At 38.1% G+C, this 20,000-nt stretch overlaps 1 protein-coding gene and 1 long non-coding RNA gene across 6 annotated transcripts in view; one reads left to right on the forward strand and one right to left on the reverse strand.

The window, feature by feature from the left end:
* Window positions 1-7,493: 7,493 nt before the first annotated feature.
* The window catches only part of LOC123503288 (phosphoribosyl pyrophosphate synthase-associated protein 1-like), a 25,420-nt gene continuing 12,913 nt past the window's right edge, over window positions 7,494-20,000 (reverse strand). For 3 of the 5 annotated variants that reach the window (XM_045252933.1, XM_045252934.1, XM_045252937.1), the window contains 7 exons: window positions 18,119-18,282; window positions 17,720-17,844; window positions 14,806-14,893; window positions 12,773-12,778; window positions 11,073-11,260; window positions 10,596-10,742; window positions 7,494-10,337 (listed from right to left, as the gene is read on the reverse strand). In XM_045252933.1, the coding sequence (XP_045108868.1) occupies window positions 10,179-10,337; window positions 10,596-10,742; window positions 11,073-11,260; window positions 12,773-12,778; window positions 14,806-14,893; window positions 17,720-17,844; window positions 18,119-18,282 (877 nt within the window). In that variant the 3' untranslated portion in view covers window positions 7,494-10,178. The remainder of the gene's footprint in view (window positions 10,338-10,595; window positions 10,743-11,072; window positions 11,261-12,772; window positions 12,779-14,805; window positions 14,894-17,719; window positions 17,845-18,118; window positions 18,283-20,000) is intronic. The other 2 variants (XM_045252935.1, XM_045252936.1) reach the window with 1 other exon arrangement.
* LOC123503293 lies at window positions 7,744-16,186 on the forward strand. The gene is made up of 2 exons (XR_006674388.1): window positions 7,744-7,882; window positions 16,136-16,186. It is a non-coding gene; the product is annotated as an uncharacterized LOC123503293 (long non-coding RNA).

Consider the following 20,000-nt stretch of genomic DNA (forward strand, 5'->3'; position numbering starts at 1 on the left):
TGGTTGTGAAAGTTGAGCTTAGGAGCACTGTGACCCGTCCTCCCTTCTGCTTCCCACACCCTCCCTCCCTCCCTCCCTCCCTCCATCTCCTCTCCCTCGCCAGCTCCCACTGCAACACCACCACCACCTCTTCTTTCTCCGCCGTTCTCTTGTCGGTATAATTCTCACTCATACGCCAAGAAGACCCTCTCCCTCTCCCTTACCGCGTGTACTTGATACTGACCATTGGGAACTTGGGAAGACAGAGTAGTTTCCTGCGAGGCAAGATGTCTTTCCATAAATAAATCCCAGTCATGTTTTTAAAGCTTTTTTTTTTTTTTCTCTCTCTCTTTTCTGTTGCTAGCTCAGTAAGAGTAATGCTTTCCATGTAAAATTATTATATTTTTTTCTTGTTTGCAGATGGGACAAAACTTTCTTACATTAAAAAATGTTGAAGTATTTATTTCTATTTTCCTACTAAGAATCATCACTACGATATAGTATTTTTTTTTTCTTTTATGAAATATGTGTGTGTGTGTGTGTGTGTGTGTGTGTGTGTGTGTGTGTGTGTGTGTGATACTGGCGGGACAAAAATGCCTTTATAAACACAAACTCTAGTTGTGTTATAAAAGCGTTTCCCCCTGTTGCTAGCTCCAGTAAGAACCACTATTTTACGAGGAAAGAAACTAAATTTTATTTTGTAGTCCACTGATATGGCAGTCAAAATGTCTTTCTTGTCTTAGTGATGCGGTTTTTTTTTTCTGCTGCCAGTTCCGGATAGAAACAAAAACTAATAAACTGTAGACTATATGTATTTCCATTATTTTTCGAGGTTCCATTATTTTCCGAGGACACCACTGTTCAGGCATTCATGTAACTGGCGCTATTCAAGAAGGATGATAAACATTGCAGCATATTGATCGCTGGACTAGTCATTGAGGGACGACAGTGTCAGGCGAAAATGGTCCATACTGCAGCTTTCAATTTATTCCTTCCTTGTTCGGCTACCAAATGCAATAGACGTATTCAGCAAATTTTAGTCTAGTCGGTTTTCTCAAACGTTACGACGTGTCTTCATGACTATTTATATCATACTCTAATGGAGATTGTTGGAGTATTTCAAAGACGCTTGTTTGATTTTACATGGTTCAACAAGACTATGATAGCGAATGAAAAATAAATAAATAAATAAAACACAAACACGAAACCCGAGAAATCATTTATGTGGCCTTTGAAAATTGCACCCATGAGAACACAGGAAATTTCAAAATACGGGCCTCAGTCTATGGTGGAAAAGTTAACTTTTTTACTTGATATTTGCTAGACCGAAGACTGAAACATTAACGTTCAACAAGTCTGAGAGCGCGAAATTAATCAAGAAACCACACCACGTCGAGCAGATCACAATATAGCTGTTCTGACACGGCACCCAAAACCGGACCATCATTACAAACCTGTTCCCCTTACACGGGCGAGAATAATGACCATCTTGGAGAGAAGTCAAATGGACACCCTAATATGGACAAGAGGAGGTGAAGATTCTGCCTTACGGTACAATGAGTTCCAGTTATAAGTTATACAGGAAGGAGGTGAAAGTGAGTTTTATAATAGCCTAGAACCCTGGGGCGAGGCATTGGTTATGTTGGCTGTTAGGCTTGCATTCGTTTACGTGTTCTCATCAGCTAAGGTTACAAAGACGACCGCCGGGTTCTCAAGGGTGTTTGTTTCATTAGTGGTGTACAATAATTGTTCAAGAATCACTGGAACCATGAAATCGTTCCAGAAAACCATGGTGACTTGGATTAGGATCTGGTAAATGTAGTTGAGGCTAGACAATCCATAGCAGTGACTCGTAGTGAGGCAAAAACAGAAGAGGTGAGGGAGCTTGGCGAGATCTGAAGGGGAGGTAACGTTTTCGAAATTCTCCGTGATATTTCCTTGTGAACAGCTGATGTCAGCCAAGAATCGCTCTGTTGTCGTATTAGTGGAAGATACCATAGTTTTCAAGGCTATTTTCATGGTTATTGCGACAATTTAATAATGATTCTATGTCATCGGAGGAGAAAACACTTATGAGAACTGATTAGCAGTTAATGTGGGCTACAAAGCTCCTTGAGAGCCAAAAATGTTTTGATATAGTCATCTAAAAGTTCATCACTGTAATTGTTAGCCGAAGAATAACCCGAGGAAACAATCATTCAAACCGTTACTCTGCCCTAGATAATTACAGTAGTACTAGATGGAGGGCAGTTTTTGTATCACGGCAGTAATGTAGTTTTAATGCTCTAATGTCTTTCTTTTGGCACTGTATATTCATGGTACACTCAAAGAAAGAAGGGAATGTACACAGTCATACAACCACTCAGTCTCGATGAAGAAATTATTTGTATGGGGATAAAGTTGGCTACTATTATAAGGTTTGAGTTTTAATGTAGCAAAGAAAAGTAAAGGTTGACTGAATGACTGACTAAATATTATCACCAGAAGGATGAAGTCATATACCGCCACTGAAAAAAGAAAAAAAAAAAGTCATGTACGAATAAAGTTTAAAGTTAATAAAATGGCATATTGATCAACTTAGCTGTTCAGCGTTGATTTAGTATTACGTGCCGATGTGTGTGTGTGTGTGTGTGTGTGTGTGTGTGTGTGTGTGTGTGTGTCACCTCGCCCTGACGCTTGCCAAAACAACAGGAAACGTGTATCTTGCGCTTTAGAAAGTTTGTTCTCGAGCGAGTAAGTTGGATTTGTCTTTCATTGCGTTTTTTTTTTTTTTCCTCTTATCCTCGCGTTCTCTGTCGCTGTGATGCCGTGGACACCAAGAAAACTTAAAATACACAATATACTGTCCATCGCGTCACATTAATCGGCTTTGTTTCACTGACCAAGACTTGAAAATAAGATTGAATACCACCTACCTCTCTCTCATATACACGCTCTTTTGGTTATAAAATTGAAAACAAATTCGAAAAAAAAAAAATCAAGTATCACGTTAAGATCTATTTTATTTCATAAGCCAAAGCCTGAATATACATTCTTTCTCCTTTCCCACTTCTATTCTTTCAGTTCATGGTGCACTAAACACAGATAACTTAAAAAGAAAGTCACTGAAAATATATAAGAATCAACTTTATTTCACGCTGCTGAGATTTAAAGCCAGTATCATTATTGTTTACTAATTATATATATATATATATATATATATATATATATATATATATATATATATATATATTTTATTATTATTTTTATTTATTTATTTTTTTCTCATATTTCTCTAGTGGCGCCCAGCTCGTGTGGCTTCCTGCCCCTCCCTCTCGCATCACCCTTTTACAACCTCCATGTCTCCCTGCGGTCCCTCCCACCACACCACTCACTGGGATAAAGCTGCCACTGCAATGCTGCCAGACTGACGAAAGCCTGCACGTGAGACTTCGGCGTTATTATTATTATTATTATCATCATCATCATCATTATCTTCATTCCAGCTGCGACTTCAATTATCAACTCGAATAAAATTTACAATCAGCGAAAACTTTTATGAACGATATATTAAAGAAAAATTACGGCGAGTTATCATTATCATAACACGACTGACCTGGGAAAACATAAGTTAAATTTTACATCTTACTCCATTCCATCAAACTTTGCAAGTAATGAAAAAAATATACCGTACCGACAAAAAGATTGTCAATGTATATATGTATCATTATATTAGCAAGACTGACTAGAAACTGGAAAATATGAGTAAATAATTCAACTTTATCCCCATATTTAATATAGCAAACTAACTTCCAGGATTAAATTCACTGCCCGCAAAAACATCACAACGTCCTCATAAAAATGAAATAAATAAATAAATAAGTTATGTTGACAAGGCTGGTGGGAGGTTAAATAAATATGAAGGATCGTGTTTTCATTCATCTATCCACTTGTTTCGTTCATCTTAAATAAAATAAATACATACATAATAAATTAAATAGTAAATCAGACCAAGCCCGTCGAGCCTCAGATGAAGAAAAAAATAACAATAATAAACTGAAAATAAATAAATAAATTTGCCAAACTCCACAATACAAGAACAATCTTTGAAAAAGAAAATCTGTAAAAGTAAATACGTACATCCATTAAAACACGTTACAAACATCAATTACATAAAGCTAAATAAATAGTTAAATAATCAGACAAATCAACAAACAAAATAGAAATAACCCGCCAACCTTATAACCATTCTGGCAAGACTGACTGGAGGCTTCAAGTTCCACAACACAAGAGAATCAGCTGATCCTAAGAGGCCATTTCACAGCCTGGCCGCCCACGCCCTCTGACGAAACCACGACGTAACGCGCCCTCTGTGACGTCATGGATACGTCACACCCGACACCTGTTGCTAGTGACGACCAGAAGTGACCACTGGTGAGGGAGGGAGAGGGAGAGGGAGAGGAGGGAGAATAGTGGGGTAGCTCTTACAACTTTGGAGTGAGTTCAGAGGCTACTGCTGAGCGTCTCTTGAAAGGCCTGTGACTCTCTCTCTCTCTCTCTCTCTCTCTCTCTCTCTGATTTTATGCTGCATCTTATTTTCGTCTTAAACTCAATAGTAATAGTTAATATGTGGCTTTATATGATGTGCGGCGTCTTTAATATCTCTCTCTCTCTCTCTCTCTCTCTCCTTGAAATTTCTTACAATAACGTTTTAAGTAATCTCTACTATAAATTCTTACAAGCATCTCTCTCTCTCTCTCTCTCTGTGGCGTCTCGTTTCATTGCATCACGGACAACAGAGGCAAGAGGGAGTCGTAACATCTTGCTTGCCGCGTGGAAGCCCCACACAACACTCCCTCTCTTCCTCCTTCCAACACACACACACACACACACACACTGACCAGTGACCACTCAACTAGACAATACATTTCCCCCGCTGGACTTTCCTCACACCGCACGTAACTTTGCTCCATTCCTCATGTACTGCATTTCACTCAATGGAAAGTCCGTAAACATATTAATTTCATCTATACTTTGTGAGAATATTTGTGATTATGGTAATAATTTTGTAATGTTTTTAATCACTTCTGCTTTCTCTTTTTCTTTACGTTATTTTTCCCCCTAGACGCCACATTCTCCGCTGAGGATTTAAAATTCATTGAAATGTACTGTGCATAATATTATACTAATGGTAATATACTAATACTAACAGCAATAAGTGGACATGTAATTTTGATCGCTCACATCTTACTCGATATTTGTTTCACCGGTCTCTTCCAAATCTCAACAAAGGAAAATGGCAAAAATAAATAGCAATACTGATAAGAAAAAGGATTGTTAATTGATGTCTTCCGCTAGGGTACATATCGACCTTTTCGGCGAGGCGGAAGGAGAGGATGAATACTCAGTGAAATGGTTCGCTGGTCCAAGCAAGGGAAAGTGTGCCGCCGGAAAGGTTCTTGCCGCTCGTCCGTGAGTTGGCTCCATTTTGCGAGCCGCCAGTCATCCCGTTTTAACTTCCCTTCCAAACGTACACTCACTTTTCTCCAGACACTTCCCTCTTCTCCCCACTAACACTGCTCGCCTCATGTTTGCATATTATGAAAAGGGAAAGAGAGAAAGAGTGTGTATGTGAAATAAAAGTGGTTTAGTAAAAGAAAGAAACGTAGTTGACAGGAAGGGTGAAAGATATTCCATTGTATTCATGTTTTGGGTTAAAGTTTCACTGCAGGTCGACTGTCCACACCCGAGCTCGGGCGAAGCAATGAAAATTGCGTGTGGATCTAGTCCGCCACTCTCTTATCTTCCTTTATTCTCCGCACTCTTGGCTCCCTCTGACTTTCGTTCACCTCCCACTGACAGCATGTATGACACGTTACCGCCAGCTGGCCACGTGTCAATATGGACAGCACTGCAGCCTCACCGTTTTGGGTACGACCCCTCTGACCACTGCAGTCCGAATATTACTTTATGAAAATATATTGAGAGTCTATTACGCATGAAACATTCAGCAAAACTTTAAAGATACAGTGAGAAAATGGAGAAATCTGAAGATAGACTGCATTTGGCCTAAGTGGATTTCCAGAAAGTTGCGTTCAGGTCAACTGATTGGATGAGTGTCTCGCTGGATGACTTACGAACCGTCTTATTTATTACGAACACGATGACGACAATAACACGTAGAGAGAAATCCGGCTGGGGGAAACAATTACTATATATGTCACTTAATTAAGAGGTCACAAAAAGATTATGAACATGACCAAGATTATTCACCCGTCGTGTTCTTTTATGCATGAATACACCCGTGCCCGCATGTGATCTAATAAGAATAAAGACCGCTAGCCTGCCACGTTCCCTCCCCCAGCGACACACAGGCAACTATTCGCGTCAACAATCAATATTACAGCCACCAACCACCCCACGTACACTCACTCCCTTGTCTGCCGCGATCAGTCCTGTTACTCAAAACTCTTGTGACGCTTCAACTCCACTTCATTTATATAAAACCCATGCAGAATCTATTGCCAAAAATGTTTAAACTTTCTTTTTCGCAACAATAAAGTACTGTATTGAGATAAAAGTAACATTCAGCTCAAAATAAACGATAATCCGAGATGAAAATTATTAAAGACCTCGGAATTTTCGTTTGTCAAAAGTTATGAATAAGCGATCATTTACGAGGCTAAGGGGACTGCATTAGAATAAAAACTTAATCACGATGGCTAACTTATCAATATCGACTATCATAACAGCTGTATGTAGAATTCCCCTTTGCATAAGTGAAACAGCAACCAAGGAAAATGCTATCTAAGCTTACTTGGGTACTGTGAATAGAACCAAAAGAATATGTTACTACGCTGTGAACTCCACGTCCCCCAACCCCAACGCAAGTTTTAGACACGTGTGCCCTTGCTCGCTGGGCCGCGGGGAGGAGAAGCGGAGGACAGAGGAGGGGGGAATAGAGCAGAAGAGAACAGAGAGGGAGGGGGGTATGGAGGAGCAGCGGAGGAACGACGGGGAGGGGGCATGAATGAGGGAGGAGCACGAGGAGGGGCAAGTGGTGGTAGAGTGGAACGGGGACAGTGTTGTGCTAAGCGAGGACGGGACACTGGCGGCGCTGGGTGAAGGTTGTGTGTGTGTGTGTGTGTGTGTGTTTACTTTTATTCTTTTTATGCATCTGGTAAAATAATTGATGCTTGGTTAGCGTTTCCATTGACATTCTATATATTTTTCTTGGGTCGATAAACTAACAAATTAAATGGGTGATATTTTTTTTCTCTTCTCTCTATAGATCTTCCTCTGTGTGTGTGTGTGTGTGTGTGTGTGTGTGTGTGAAAGCTGTGTGGGTGGATGCCTGCGTTGGTCTTGCATACGGTGTGTGTGTGTGTGTGTGATTAGCGGCATGCCAGTTGTTAACATGACTAACCAACAGCAACTTGACACCAATTTGTCCATGTCCTTAACTTGTGGCAGTAAGAGAAGTCTCCCTCATAACAGAACCAAGGATGAAATACATGCAACTGAAAAGTCTCATAATATAAATTTGTTATATATTTACACATAATTATACAAGTCGGAATAGCACACAATATACGAAAAAAAAAAAACTCATATCACATCATAAGCTATTCCTAGTGTACAGCGATGGCTTAAAAATACTTACTATATGTATTGTCACAAGATCATATTTAGTTTTTATAGCATCTCTCTGAAAAAAATATTGGACCTCTATATCTACATTCCCATAAATAATGATAATAATAATAATAATAATAATAATAATAATAATAATATGGGGACAAATAAAACAAGAAAAATCATCCTGAGCGCACGGTAAAACTAAAAGGAAACGAGTTACAACGAACAGAAAACGAAAATATGGAAAACGCCTTGTGTGTGTGTGTGTGTGTGTGTGTGTGTGTGTGTAATTTGAAGCCTTGGGGAAGTGGGATTGGGGTGTCGAGTCTAATAACGTGAAAGGCTTCGAGAGGCACGGATGGATAGAGAGCGAGAATAAAAGTCTGAGGCGAGGGTATGGTCATGTTCTAATGCCAGCCAGTAGAACAGAGTACACTTGGCGATGCGTGTCGACTCTCACATGACCACCGTGACCTCGCCGTAGAGTTAAGAGTGTTGTCGGAAAGGTTAGCTGAAAGATCAAGGCACGAGGGGAGGGCTTAGCTGGATTGGATTGGGTTGGGTTGGGTTGAGTTCGGTTGCATTGGGAGGGGAGTGATTGTGGTGCATTTTAGAGTGAACGAAAGGTTACAAACATTTTCGAGTATATAGGAATTTGTGATTACTACTGTATTTTGAAGGCCTATCACAAAGATCAAGGCGTGAGGAATAGGTTTAGCATGAGGAACTGTGGTACGTCTTAAATTATGAACGAAATACTTAGTTGTACACAAAAGGCAGATCTTACAAAAATTCTCTTCAGCATATTGAAGCCTTTTATGAAACATTATGTACGGTTAGTAAACAGATCAAGGCGCGGTTGGGTTGAGATACACGGAGACTGGTATGCTAAAACATTAATAATAATAAAAATAATAATAATAATAATAATAAAAAATCTATGTATAATCGGTAAGCAATCCTTCATCACACACACACACACACACACACGATCCATCGATCCCAGGTGGAAAAATAAAATAAATAAAAATACGAAATGCTAAGTTATAAACAAGTACAAGTGTTCAGAATCTTATAGTCCCATAAAAAATGTCATACTATGAAACCAAAATGAATGAAAAACGTGTTAATGTGAATTCAAATAAAAACATGACTAAATAATAGATTAATATTCAAATTATTAATAAACCTTATGGATATATAATAAATGTGTAACCAAAACACGAAAACATGACTCGCGAAAATAATACTAGGATTTAAAAGATAAAACATCATTAACATATTTAAGACAACAGAGCAATGAACAAATATATTATAGTACTGCATCACTAATTCCTGGATACTGAACACATTACTACATTGAACAATTCCTGAATACAAGACTTCGCAAGCAAGCTGTGATCACTTAGGGTTACACTGGCAGCGGTTGTTGTAGTGGTATTACAGGAGGAATACAGTTTTTGCGGTGAAGGCAACACCAGTAGTAGTAGTAGTAGTAGTAGTAGTAGTAGTAGTAGTAGTAGTAGTAGTAGTAGTAGTAGTAGTATGCATGAGGCAATGATTAGTGGGTTACAACACTTACTGGTAATTCTTCATAGCAATTATCTCTAAAAAAAAAAAAAAATAAAAAATAAAAAATAAATAAATAAAATAATAATAATAATAATATATATATATATATATATATATATATATATATATATATATATATATATATATATATATATATATATATATATATTCTTTCTGTAAAATATTCACCTCTTCATCCATTCATATTATATGACTTCCCATATCCCCTATGCACCTACTGCAAAAAAAAAAATCTAATTAATTCATGTAAAATAATCTATTCAACTCACTTCTTTGCAATATTAGTATATAAATTGCATAAAATATAATTTCAATTTATTCTTATATATGTAATTATATACCTAAAGATATGTTTGAGTAACAAAATATCATCTCTGAAGGTAAAGGTTAAGAGATATACTCTGTAATGTGCATTCCCTTACCACTAGGAGATAAAATCCTTAACCTCGAAACACACAATTAACTGTGATGCTAAATTGCAACAAATTTTATCCACAAATTTCTCTGACCAAGTATGTCTACCTGTCTATCTATGTAGCACTGCATACATATGCAGGAGTACTACAGATATTGGAGGATATGAGCAGAATCAGCACATCTTGGTTATTGCTATACATATACAAAATGTCAGCATGATGCTCTGCCTAAATATGGTTAGATACTCATTTCCTGTTTTATAAAGTATTCTTTATCAACTAGAAAAGATTTTCCAATCTTACAGTAAATGTGGCTGGATACACTTCTTTAGAAATATGTAAAAACAGTTCAGTACATAATAAACCATTCCCAAGCCCCAAACAACAAATGAACACAAAGCTACCATAAAATTATATATATGTATAAAGTTCAGTTATAGTAGGTATACAGTACTAGTATTTACCAAGTAAAACCTCAAAATTCAGTGTTACTTCTCCACCTGTCCAACTAAGCAATCTAAGAAGCTTACCTCCATTACACCCAGCTAACAAGACTGTGTCAGTAGGTAGTACTTAATCTTCTAAGGTAACATTGCGGAACAAGTAACTCATGCTCTCGTTGTTGTGGATGCGGCGGATGGATTCTGCTAGGAGGATGCTGATGTCAACAGTCTTAATCTTGTGGCACTGCATCTTCTGAATCTCATGAGGCACAGTGTTTGTCACCACCACCTGCAGAAAGTTATGGATGTGAGTGATGGATCAATAATATATCTTGATGGCTTCATCTTTCAAATCACAAACACACTCAGGGCCATCTCACTTTCTGCCAATCTTGTTCTCTACCATGACTTATGCCTGGGTAAGTTTTTGGAGGGAATAATGACATAAAGATCTATGAAATAAGGAAATAAGCTCACAAGGCAATTCCATACCTAAGAACTGTGAAGTTTATCACATAGTGGTTCAGCAAAACCTTCCTTTCATTACCTCATCAATTGGGGAGTCATCAATGAGCCGAGGGGCGTCTGAGGAGAGGAGTCCATGAGTGGCCATGACATAGATCTTGTAAGCACCACGATCTTTCAGTACCTCTGCCGCCGCCACAAAGGAAGCCACGTCATCAATCATGTCATCCTGTAACGTAAATCAACTTTTGCAAAGTACAACCAAATAAACATAATTCAACACAATTATTATCAGAAATGGAAAAGGGATCTTTCCATTTCTGACAGTACAATGCATGACAAGGATGGAACCCAAGCCAATCAACGAGACTGAAAAGAGAAAAGATCATGCAGATATTAACCTTCACTGACTACTGTAACAACTACTAATACAGACAAATTATCTTATTTTTCTTATGTTTGATATATTAATGTGAATGGACAGAGACTAATCTTCAGGTAGTGAATTTCAAAAGCTAACGATCCATAGAGAAAAAAACAGTAACTGAAGTCAACATACCACCATGATAGCAATGCGCCCTCCAACATCTCCCACTACATTGATAGGGGGCTTCTCCTTGGCAGCTAGAGCAGGCACGCCAACCCCGACATCCATGATACGGGAATGCTCCACGAGAGGCGGCGAGTTGCGGCCATCTGCTTGTTCATCCTCATTGGTTTTCTGTTCGCCATGGATGACTGCAATGCCTACAACCCAAGGAAGATAGATTAGGATGATGGAAGGTACAAATGTTGGTGGGAATGTGTAAAATAGAAGTATTTAGTCATGACAGTGGAACACCTGCTTGTGGTGGTAGTAGTCAAGGAAAGCAGTCTGAAGCAGAAAGGAATGGTACTTTAGTGTCGTACACATTTACTGCTGAGTGTGAATTAATGATATGTTCAAATGAACATCTTGAGAGAGAGAGAGAGAGAGAGAGAGAGAGAGAGAGAGAGAGAGAGAGAGAGAGAGAGAGAGAGAGAGAGAGAGAGAGAATAAAAATGTAAATACCAAGTGAGTTTTCTTTGAACTTAAAGGATTCTAGCTTGCAGTTCTCATGAAGACACAATAAATCAACATTATAAATAGTACAGTAAACAAACATTGCTGACCTATGTAGTACCTATGTAGTAGTAGTAACAGTAGTAGTACAGCTGGCAACATGACACTACTAAGTTGGCCAAGAAGCTACTAGGCTACAGCAGTATAGAGTGTTAGAAGGTGAAATGATAAGTGTTCCTAGCAGCAGAAGCTTACAACAACTGGAACATAATATCCAGTGTGGCAAGTGTGCTTCAGATTCTGTCCCAGGCATCTCAATCTAAGAGGACAGTACCACAGAAATATTGCCCTGGTAGTTTGGTGTCTTTTACATCCCTGTTTACATGTGGCTATCTTAAATGAGCACTAGCAGACACAGTGGCCATGCATGAGGGTGTAGGTGTACACATGTCTTCACCCTCACACACAACTGTTGTCTCTGTTAATGTTTGTGAAGAATTATAGCCTTCTGTGAACAGAGTATAAAAATCATATAATTTTTCCACTAATTTAAGGATCAAGTTAGGGTTAAGACACTTATTTTCTCTACAGTATACTCTGTTATTTTCTCCATTTTTCACCTAGAATTCAGCCTCTAAACATTTCTTTGGAACATGAAAAGCAACATACAAGTATTTATAAACCTCACCTTGTTTGTCCTGTGGAAAGTGAACAAGTTGAGGTTTATAAGGACAAATACACTGTCTTACAAAATCAGTTCATTAGCCTTCCATAAAATAATCGCTGTACCATCCTACATGACAAAGCTCAACTTCAACATTAACAACTTTTTTCATCTATCACAATAGACTCCTAAATAAAGCATATGCCACACTAGGATGCAGAAAGGATACTGGAGTGTCTTAGAACAGCACGGTACAAAGTTCTCTAATAATTTTACAAAGCTAACAATATTTCCTTTCCTATTGTTAACTCAGTTGTTGACATGCAAGATGAACCAGGACAGTCAACAGTAGTAAGATAAAGGCTTGGGCTGTGGGCCACAGAAATTTAACAGTAATGACAGGCACAAACATTCATCTGTACACCAGGCACTTCAGTGAGCCACAAGACCAAGCCTCTAACAGTTGCTGGAGTAACTAAACACTAGAAATAGCTGCAGCATCAAAAACATCTGGTGCCCAAAATCTCTCTAAAGAAACATGTTACATACTCACCATTTCCTACAGAATGACGGGGAGAGCAGGAGAGATGGATTAGGGATTTTTTAGCATCATTAAGCGGCTGATATATCTATTATTATTTTTAGTATGAGACTGCAAGAATAAACTCAGACTGGTAACAGTCAAATAAGCATTTCAGGTTCTGTTGTTGTTGTTGTTAATGCTGTTGGTGCTGCATTAATTCATCCAGAGCTTGACCAAGGTTAACACTTGTCTTGGTAAACTCTCAAAAGATAAAGGCAACTAAAGATATTGTCTCAGACAAATTATCTTACTAAGTCCACTGGTTGAATATCCATTTTTTCAATAGTTTCTTCTTTCATTTATCTATTTAAATGTTGCTTCCAGCAAAATCTTTGTATATAAGTTTACCATCTCACATTGGGAATAAATAAGTACTGTGCTCATCACAATATAGGTCTTGAAGAAAAGACTACAGGTAATGTAAAGAAGAGGAGTTTGTGTCATGATATCAACTGTTCAAAACATTACATCACCATACAAAACAGGAACTTATTTGCTAAGCATATTGATTTCTATAAAAGGAAAGTACCAAATGGATGAAAATATAAATAACTTACAGCAAAAAATTGACTGACTATCAACACCATCATTTTTGAGAAGGAAGCTCCATATTTGGTTGTCAGTTTTAGTCACCTAGTGACATGTCCCATGGTTGCATAACTGAACACAATTACTAGGTCCGCATCTTGTCTTTTTCAGTTTATTTACTAAAATTCTGCTTCTCATCCCACCTAGCCTTCCTTATTAAGTCTACATGGTCAAAGAAGTATATCATAAATAACCAAATTAAAATTCCTTTGAGAGAAATCACCTCTGTCAAAATTCCTTTCAACAGTTCACATTCTTACCTGGTGCTTTCTCAGTGTAACTCATGAGTATATTCTTACCTTGCACTGTGTACCATGTATCAGACTATCACATACTGTATGTAATGATGAATCAAGGGTATCAGAAATGTGAGAGATGAAACAAAGTCAAATATAAAGCTAATGTGCCCATCAATCATCTCAATCCTCCTCCTCAGTATGAACAATATGTACACATGACTATGGCACCTGCAACATGTCACCTACTCAGCCTGTGCTTCACTTTTGCAAGCCAACTACGTATCAACATTCTCTAAGGCTGTAAAATATGCTAGTATACTGTCTATTGTCTCCTACAGTACACTGGGTGATCCATGCAAACTATACTGTACTATGTAACTGCAACAGTGGGTGTGCTGCCAGTCAGACGACTGCTGAAGCTAGGTAGAAAACATACCAAGCAGCAGATCCTGAACTGAACATGGCAGTATGTTTCAGAAGAATTTGCTGAACAGACTGAACAGAGGCAGGCAGTGATGTGATGCTGGTGGTTGACAGATTGTATAAACAAAGATACATGTCCCAAGACAGTGCACTGCCAGTGCTCTGATTTGCTGTTGCTGCTATTTCTTATCTCTTTCAGATATAGAAAACCATACAAGACAATCTGGTAGATGCATGATAAAGTTTTGAATGTTCAACTAAAAATGACAAATAAATCATTAACAATGCCTTAGAAATGCTCATTATTTTTATATTAGTGATCATCACAACAAAACTGCAAATATCCAAGACAAAGAGCAACTATCCTGAGTGCCCTGATTCTACTGGAAGCTGATTACTGTCTCCTTCGCACAATGTTTGCCTCAGTACAATGTTGTAGAAGTACATTCAAGTGAACACATGGTATTTACAGCTTGTGTTCGGTATGTTTAAACACCTAACTTAATGCATTTCAAATATTCAAAGTTTTATGTCTTGTTCATTTCAGTCTCACAAAAACAAGATTTCCACATATTACAATAACTCACTGCAATGTTCTTGATATAGTACCTTCAAGTGACTTGTGACTTGTGCTTGCCCTGCCATAAGTAAGTAAAAAGTGCCTTGTATAATGTACTCCACTACAATGTTGCTCACTTGTCTGTCATGCAGTGAGGGGTGTCAACATGAGCACAATACACAAAACCAACTCACCTAGCCTCAGACGTTCAGCATAGGAGGTAGCCTTCTTAGCAGAGCCAGGATCCCGCGCCACAATCACTGCATTGCGGTAGTCTGGGATCTACAAGCAAAACAACTTCCTGGTTAATGGAACAAAAGTAAGATCAATAACATTAACATACAAAACCATGTTACTACAAGCTGTCAATACTATTTTTTTCCAACATTCAGAGTTCACAGCAGACAGTATTGATATTGCACGACAAAACATATAAAACACAAAAACAAGACAAAAAAAAAGTCAAGTGTATAAACAAAAACCCATGTATTACTGTCCACAGTCACCACCTACAAACAATGCAGTTCCATAATGTCAAGCATTCAACAACACACTATCCCTGACAGCCTGACTCTGAAGACACAACTATAAAATCTATGCATCCAGGACAAGAGAGAGAGAGAGAGAGAGAGAGAGAGAGAGAGAGAGAGAGAGAGAGAGAGAGAGAGAGAGAGAGAGAGAGAGAGAGAGAGAGAGAATCTTTTTTCTGACTTCTAACTTATCCAGTAATCTTCCAATATACTCTTTGTGCACTGCAATCTCCTGTAATCCTTGGCAATCCAATGTCCTAGTAGGTTCTGTGAAATCATCTTCTTCAGTGAATACCATTTTGAAGCTCTCATTCATTATTTCACACATTTCCTTCTCTGTTTGGTATGTCTTCCCTTCTTTAATTATTTTTCAATTGTTTCCTTATTCTTTGTTTTGCCGTTTATAAACTTGTAGAAAAGTTTGGGTTCATCTTTGCTTTTATCCACTACATCTTTCTCAAAAATTCTTTCTTCCTCTCTCCTTACTCTAATATTCATTTCTAGCATCTTTGTACTGCCGTCTGTTATAGTCATTTCCCTGCTTTAAGAGTTTCTTCCACACTTTATCTTTTGCCTTTTCTTGCTTGTATGCATCTAGCATTGTACCAAGCATCTATTTTTCTATTAACTCTATAAACAGGAACAAACTTTTTTTACTCCTTCATTGTATTTCTGTAAGAATATGTCATATTTCTCTTGTACAGTCTTTCTGCACTTAATATTATTCCACTCAATATCAGCAAAATAAATCCTTAACTTTTCAAAATCTGCTTTTGCATAATTTAATCTCTCTCCTTTATAATCCTCTCTGTAACATATCTCATCTTCCTCCTGCATTTGCATCTCTAATGTCACATGATCACTTTTCCCCATTGGACTAAGGTATTGTATGATTGGAGGGGGCTCTGGTTTCTTTGTGAAAACTAGGTCAAGCAATGATGGTTCTTCTTCCCCCCTGTACCTTGTTGACTCCTGTGCATGTGTATTTACCTAGTTGTGTGTGTGTGTGTGTGTGTGTGTGTGTGTGTGTGTGTGTGTGTGTGTGTGTGTGTGTGTGTGTGTATTTACCTAGTTGTAGTTTTACAGGGCCTGGGCTTTATGCTCTCTCAGACATCTTCCCTTTCTCATCTTTTTACTATGCAATCTTGTGCTTCGAATGTCATATTCTTCTCTCATTATCAGTTTCTCATTATCCACTTGGTCCATTCCATTGATCAATTACTAATGAAATACCGCGGTATTTCATTAGTAATTCACTATCACTCACTGCCACGGAGTCCAGGTTATCCTCATGTCATGAGCGTATATGAATACTAAGATATGATATCCATTATAGCAGGCAACAGAGGAATGGAAACAAATTTAATATCGTGGTAAAAACAACATGCCAAGCTAAAAAGGTCACAAGAAGAAGAAGAAGCAGCCAAGTTGCCAGAGTCTCCACCATCTGTGGCCGATCTCATCATCTCTGCTTTATTTTTTGGTATTCCATGTAAGATTTCACTTTATGCATTACAAAACAATCCTTTCTTGGGGGCAAGGTTTGTAAAAAGCTAATAGAAATGTTGTTTTGTGAACATAAATGCATATATAAGACAGTAACACTACCTCCAGAGGTGGTGTTCCCAGCAACCTCAGAGCAACCTCGTCACCGTCCCTCCAAGTGTTCATGGAAGCCATTTCGTGGCAGGTTGCTCTGAGGTTGTTAAAGAATCTTGGATCCAGCTCCAGGAGTGCTAGAGTCAGACAATCACAGTGAAGCTGCCATGTTCGGTCCCTCAACTGGCAAATTCAAACCCAGAAAATTCACTAAAATGGATGTGGTTGAACATTATGCAAACTTTTTGGTCTAACTTTATATAGTACGTTAAACCGGAAATTCGTTAGACGAACGTTTGTTAAGCAGAGTATTACTGTACTCCTGCAAATTCCAATCTGGGTCTTATTATAGTACTTATCAATTTCTTCATCATTTCTTTGTCCATGTAGTGAAATGCTAATCCAATATTCCTTAGCAAATTATATGTCTCTCAGAAAATTCTATCAATATGGCTTACCAGTTGATTGTTTTCTTCCATCGTCACTCCTAAGTCCTTTTCCTTTTTTTACTTTCTCCAGTTCTACTCCATCTCCCATCTTATAGATTCCCACGGGTCGTCTTTCACTCTTTCCCATTTCCATGACATGGCTTTTGTCCACATTAAATTCCATTTCCCACCTTTTACTCCATTCCCAGATCTTATTTAGGTCTTCCTGCAGTATTTCACAATCCTCTTTTTGCTTTATAACTCTGCACAGTTTCGTATCATCTGCAAACAGATTTATCTAGCTGTTCATTCCTTCTGGCATGTCGTTTATACATATGAGGAAAAGTATTGGCGCTAATACTGACCCCTGTGGCACTCCACTTTCTACTGCTCTCCACTTGGACTTCATATCTTTAACTACCGTCTTTATTTCTCTCCCCCTCAAATAATTTTCCATGTATCTCAATGTGGTTCCTTGTGTGTGTGTGTGTGTGTGTGTGTGTGTGTGTGTGTGTGTGTGTGTGTGTGTGTGTGTGTGTTTGATGCCTTACACTCTCCTGGATGTACTGCAGAAGGAAGGGTGAGGCTCGCAGGTTGTCAACAGGACACTCGAAGAAGCCCTGGATCTCCTTCTGGTGCAGGTCCATGGTGATGATGTGTGTCAAACCAGCCTTGTCTGTGGGAGGTGCAGAGATGAGCATTGTAAAGGTACACTGAATATCAAATCAAGTTGTCTTCTTCCCAATTTAATCCCTTTTGGGGTCTCCATTCCTGACTGACTTGACTGAGTAGAGAGGAAGAAAGAGGAAGAGGAAAGTGAGTAAGGGGACTAAAATATACAAGACAGATATTGAGCCAAATACAGGATTGTAAAATTAATAGAACAAAATGTATAGATCTCACAAAAGGGTATTAATATGCAGAGGCAGACAGGAAGCAGTTTAACTTACACATCATCTTAGCAAGCAGCTTGGAGACAATGCAGCCTCGCTTCCTCATCTTGCTCTGTTTGCAGTATGGCAGGTACGGAATGACGCCCACAATGTTGCGGGCTGATGAGGTCTTGCAGGCGTAGGCCATAATCAACAGCTCCATGATGTTGTTGTTGACGTCTCTGCAGCATTGACATCAAGTCAATATCAACAGTTAACTAAATATTAGCTTTAGCTTTCATGGATGCCAGTCAAACTGAAGTATATTTCATATTTCAAACTATAGTTATGCAGTAGTAATTGTTTTAACTTAAAAGAAAAATAACAAAATATACTGGAGAAAAAATCTTTTATGTGTAATTCTGTGAGCATTGCGTAATGTAATATTACAATGCCTAAAATGCTCTCAAACTTAAGTTCAAACAAAGAAATGAGCAATGTGTGGGTAATATGTGGGTTAAGAAATGACAAAAAATATTTCAACAGTTTTAATCATAAGTATAAATTTAATGAATGTGAAAAAATAAGATAAGGAGCCATGACATGGTGTCAACAAACTAAGAATACTTAAAAAAATGGGTATGAACATTACTAAAATAAAAATACAGAGGTGAATTATGACAAACTCAAAATGTTAAGACCATGACATGAGGAGGGTGTGGAGGGAGGCAAAGTGCTGCTGTGCTGCAGCCAGCCAGGGTGTGGGCAAGATGAGCTGACATCATCACAGACTACTGGGATTTTGATAAAGGAAAATACTTTGAAAGTTTAACTTTTTTTTTTCAGATCATAAGTTGGATTGTGGACAATAGTCACAGGTCATTCGCAGATGTGCAATGGTAAAGCAACAGATTCAGATTTTGTTTCTGTTTTATCAACATCCTGGCTTAGAGTTGTGTGTTTACTGTTTATGGCACGTCTTCCGTTTACAGCTTGTATTGTCTTATCGGGTATCAACTATTCCTAACAACATACAGTGTATTCTACATTTAAAAGAGTGGAAGCCTCTAATGAGACACATTTGCGAGTTCAAATCACAAATTACTATATATCTCGAAAACAAAACTACCTGATGATTGAAGGTTAAACACTTCCTCTCCTCCATCAATTCATACTCACTTCATTGCAACTACTATATTACCTGGAATCATAATCATCTTATGTACAGGGAAAAAATATGCAAAACTATTTCATGGCACAACAAGAAAAAAAGCATGCTGCAAACCAGTCTGAAATAAGTAGGTATACTTCTAGTATGTCAACTATGCATCACACTCTTGTCTACAGTGTTAGTTTACTCCTATACATCACACACTTTATACAGTGTTTTACTTCTATCCTGAGGTAGCTAGCTTGCAGACAAGAGGACCTAGCTTTCAATTTCATCCCCCAGATGAGATAGCATATGCTTTGTCTTTTTCCATACTGTGGCCTTACCTACAACTCCTGCTAAGCTAGCATTATGTGGTAATCAGCCTGCACTAGTGACAAGACAGCAAAAGCATGTTTGTGTTGGGTCATTTAAATTTACAATAAAGAAAACCCTAGTAAGTAGATACCTATCTAAACACTATAAGATAAATTTTGCTCATTCCTAATGTGAAAAGAAAGATAGGCCTAAAACATTAGTAGGATGAAGAAAAGACTTAAGATTTAAGATCATGACAAAGTACTATAACAGTATAACATGCAGCTTACCTCTTTATACAGCAGCAGAAGATAAAGGATAATATATAAGCTGGCAGTGTTAGGCAGTGGCCACCACATGGTATGACTTGCACCTTGTGACCATATAATACAGGGAGTTCTCGAGTTACAATAGTGTTCTATTCCTACACCACATTGTGAACCAATCTTTGATTAAAATCAACCTAAAATATTAACTCATCTTTGCTATTGC

The sequence above is a fragment of the Portunus trituberculatus genome, chromosome 13 (genome assembly GCF_017591435.1).
Source record: "Portunus trituberculatus isolate SZX2019 chromosome 13, ASM1759143v1, whole genome shotgun sequence".
NCBI classification, from domain to species: Eukaryota; Metazoa; Arthropoda; class Malacostraca; order Decapoda; family Portunidae; genus Portunus; species Portunus trituberculatus.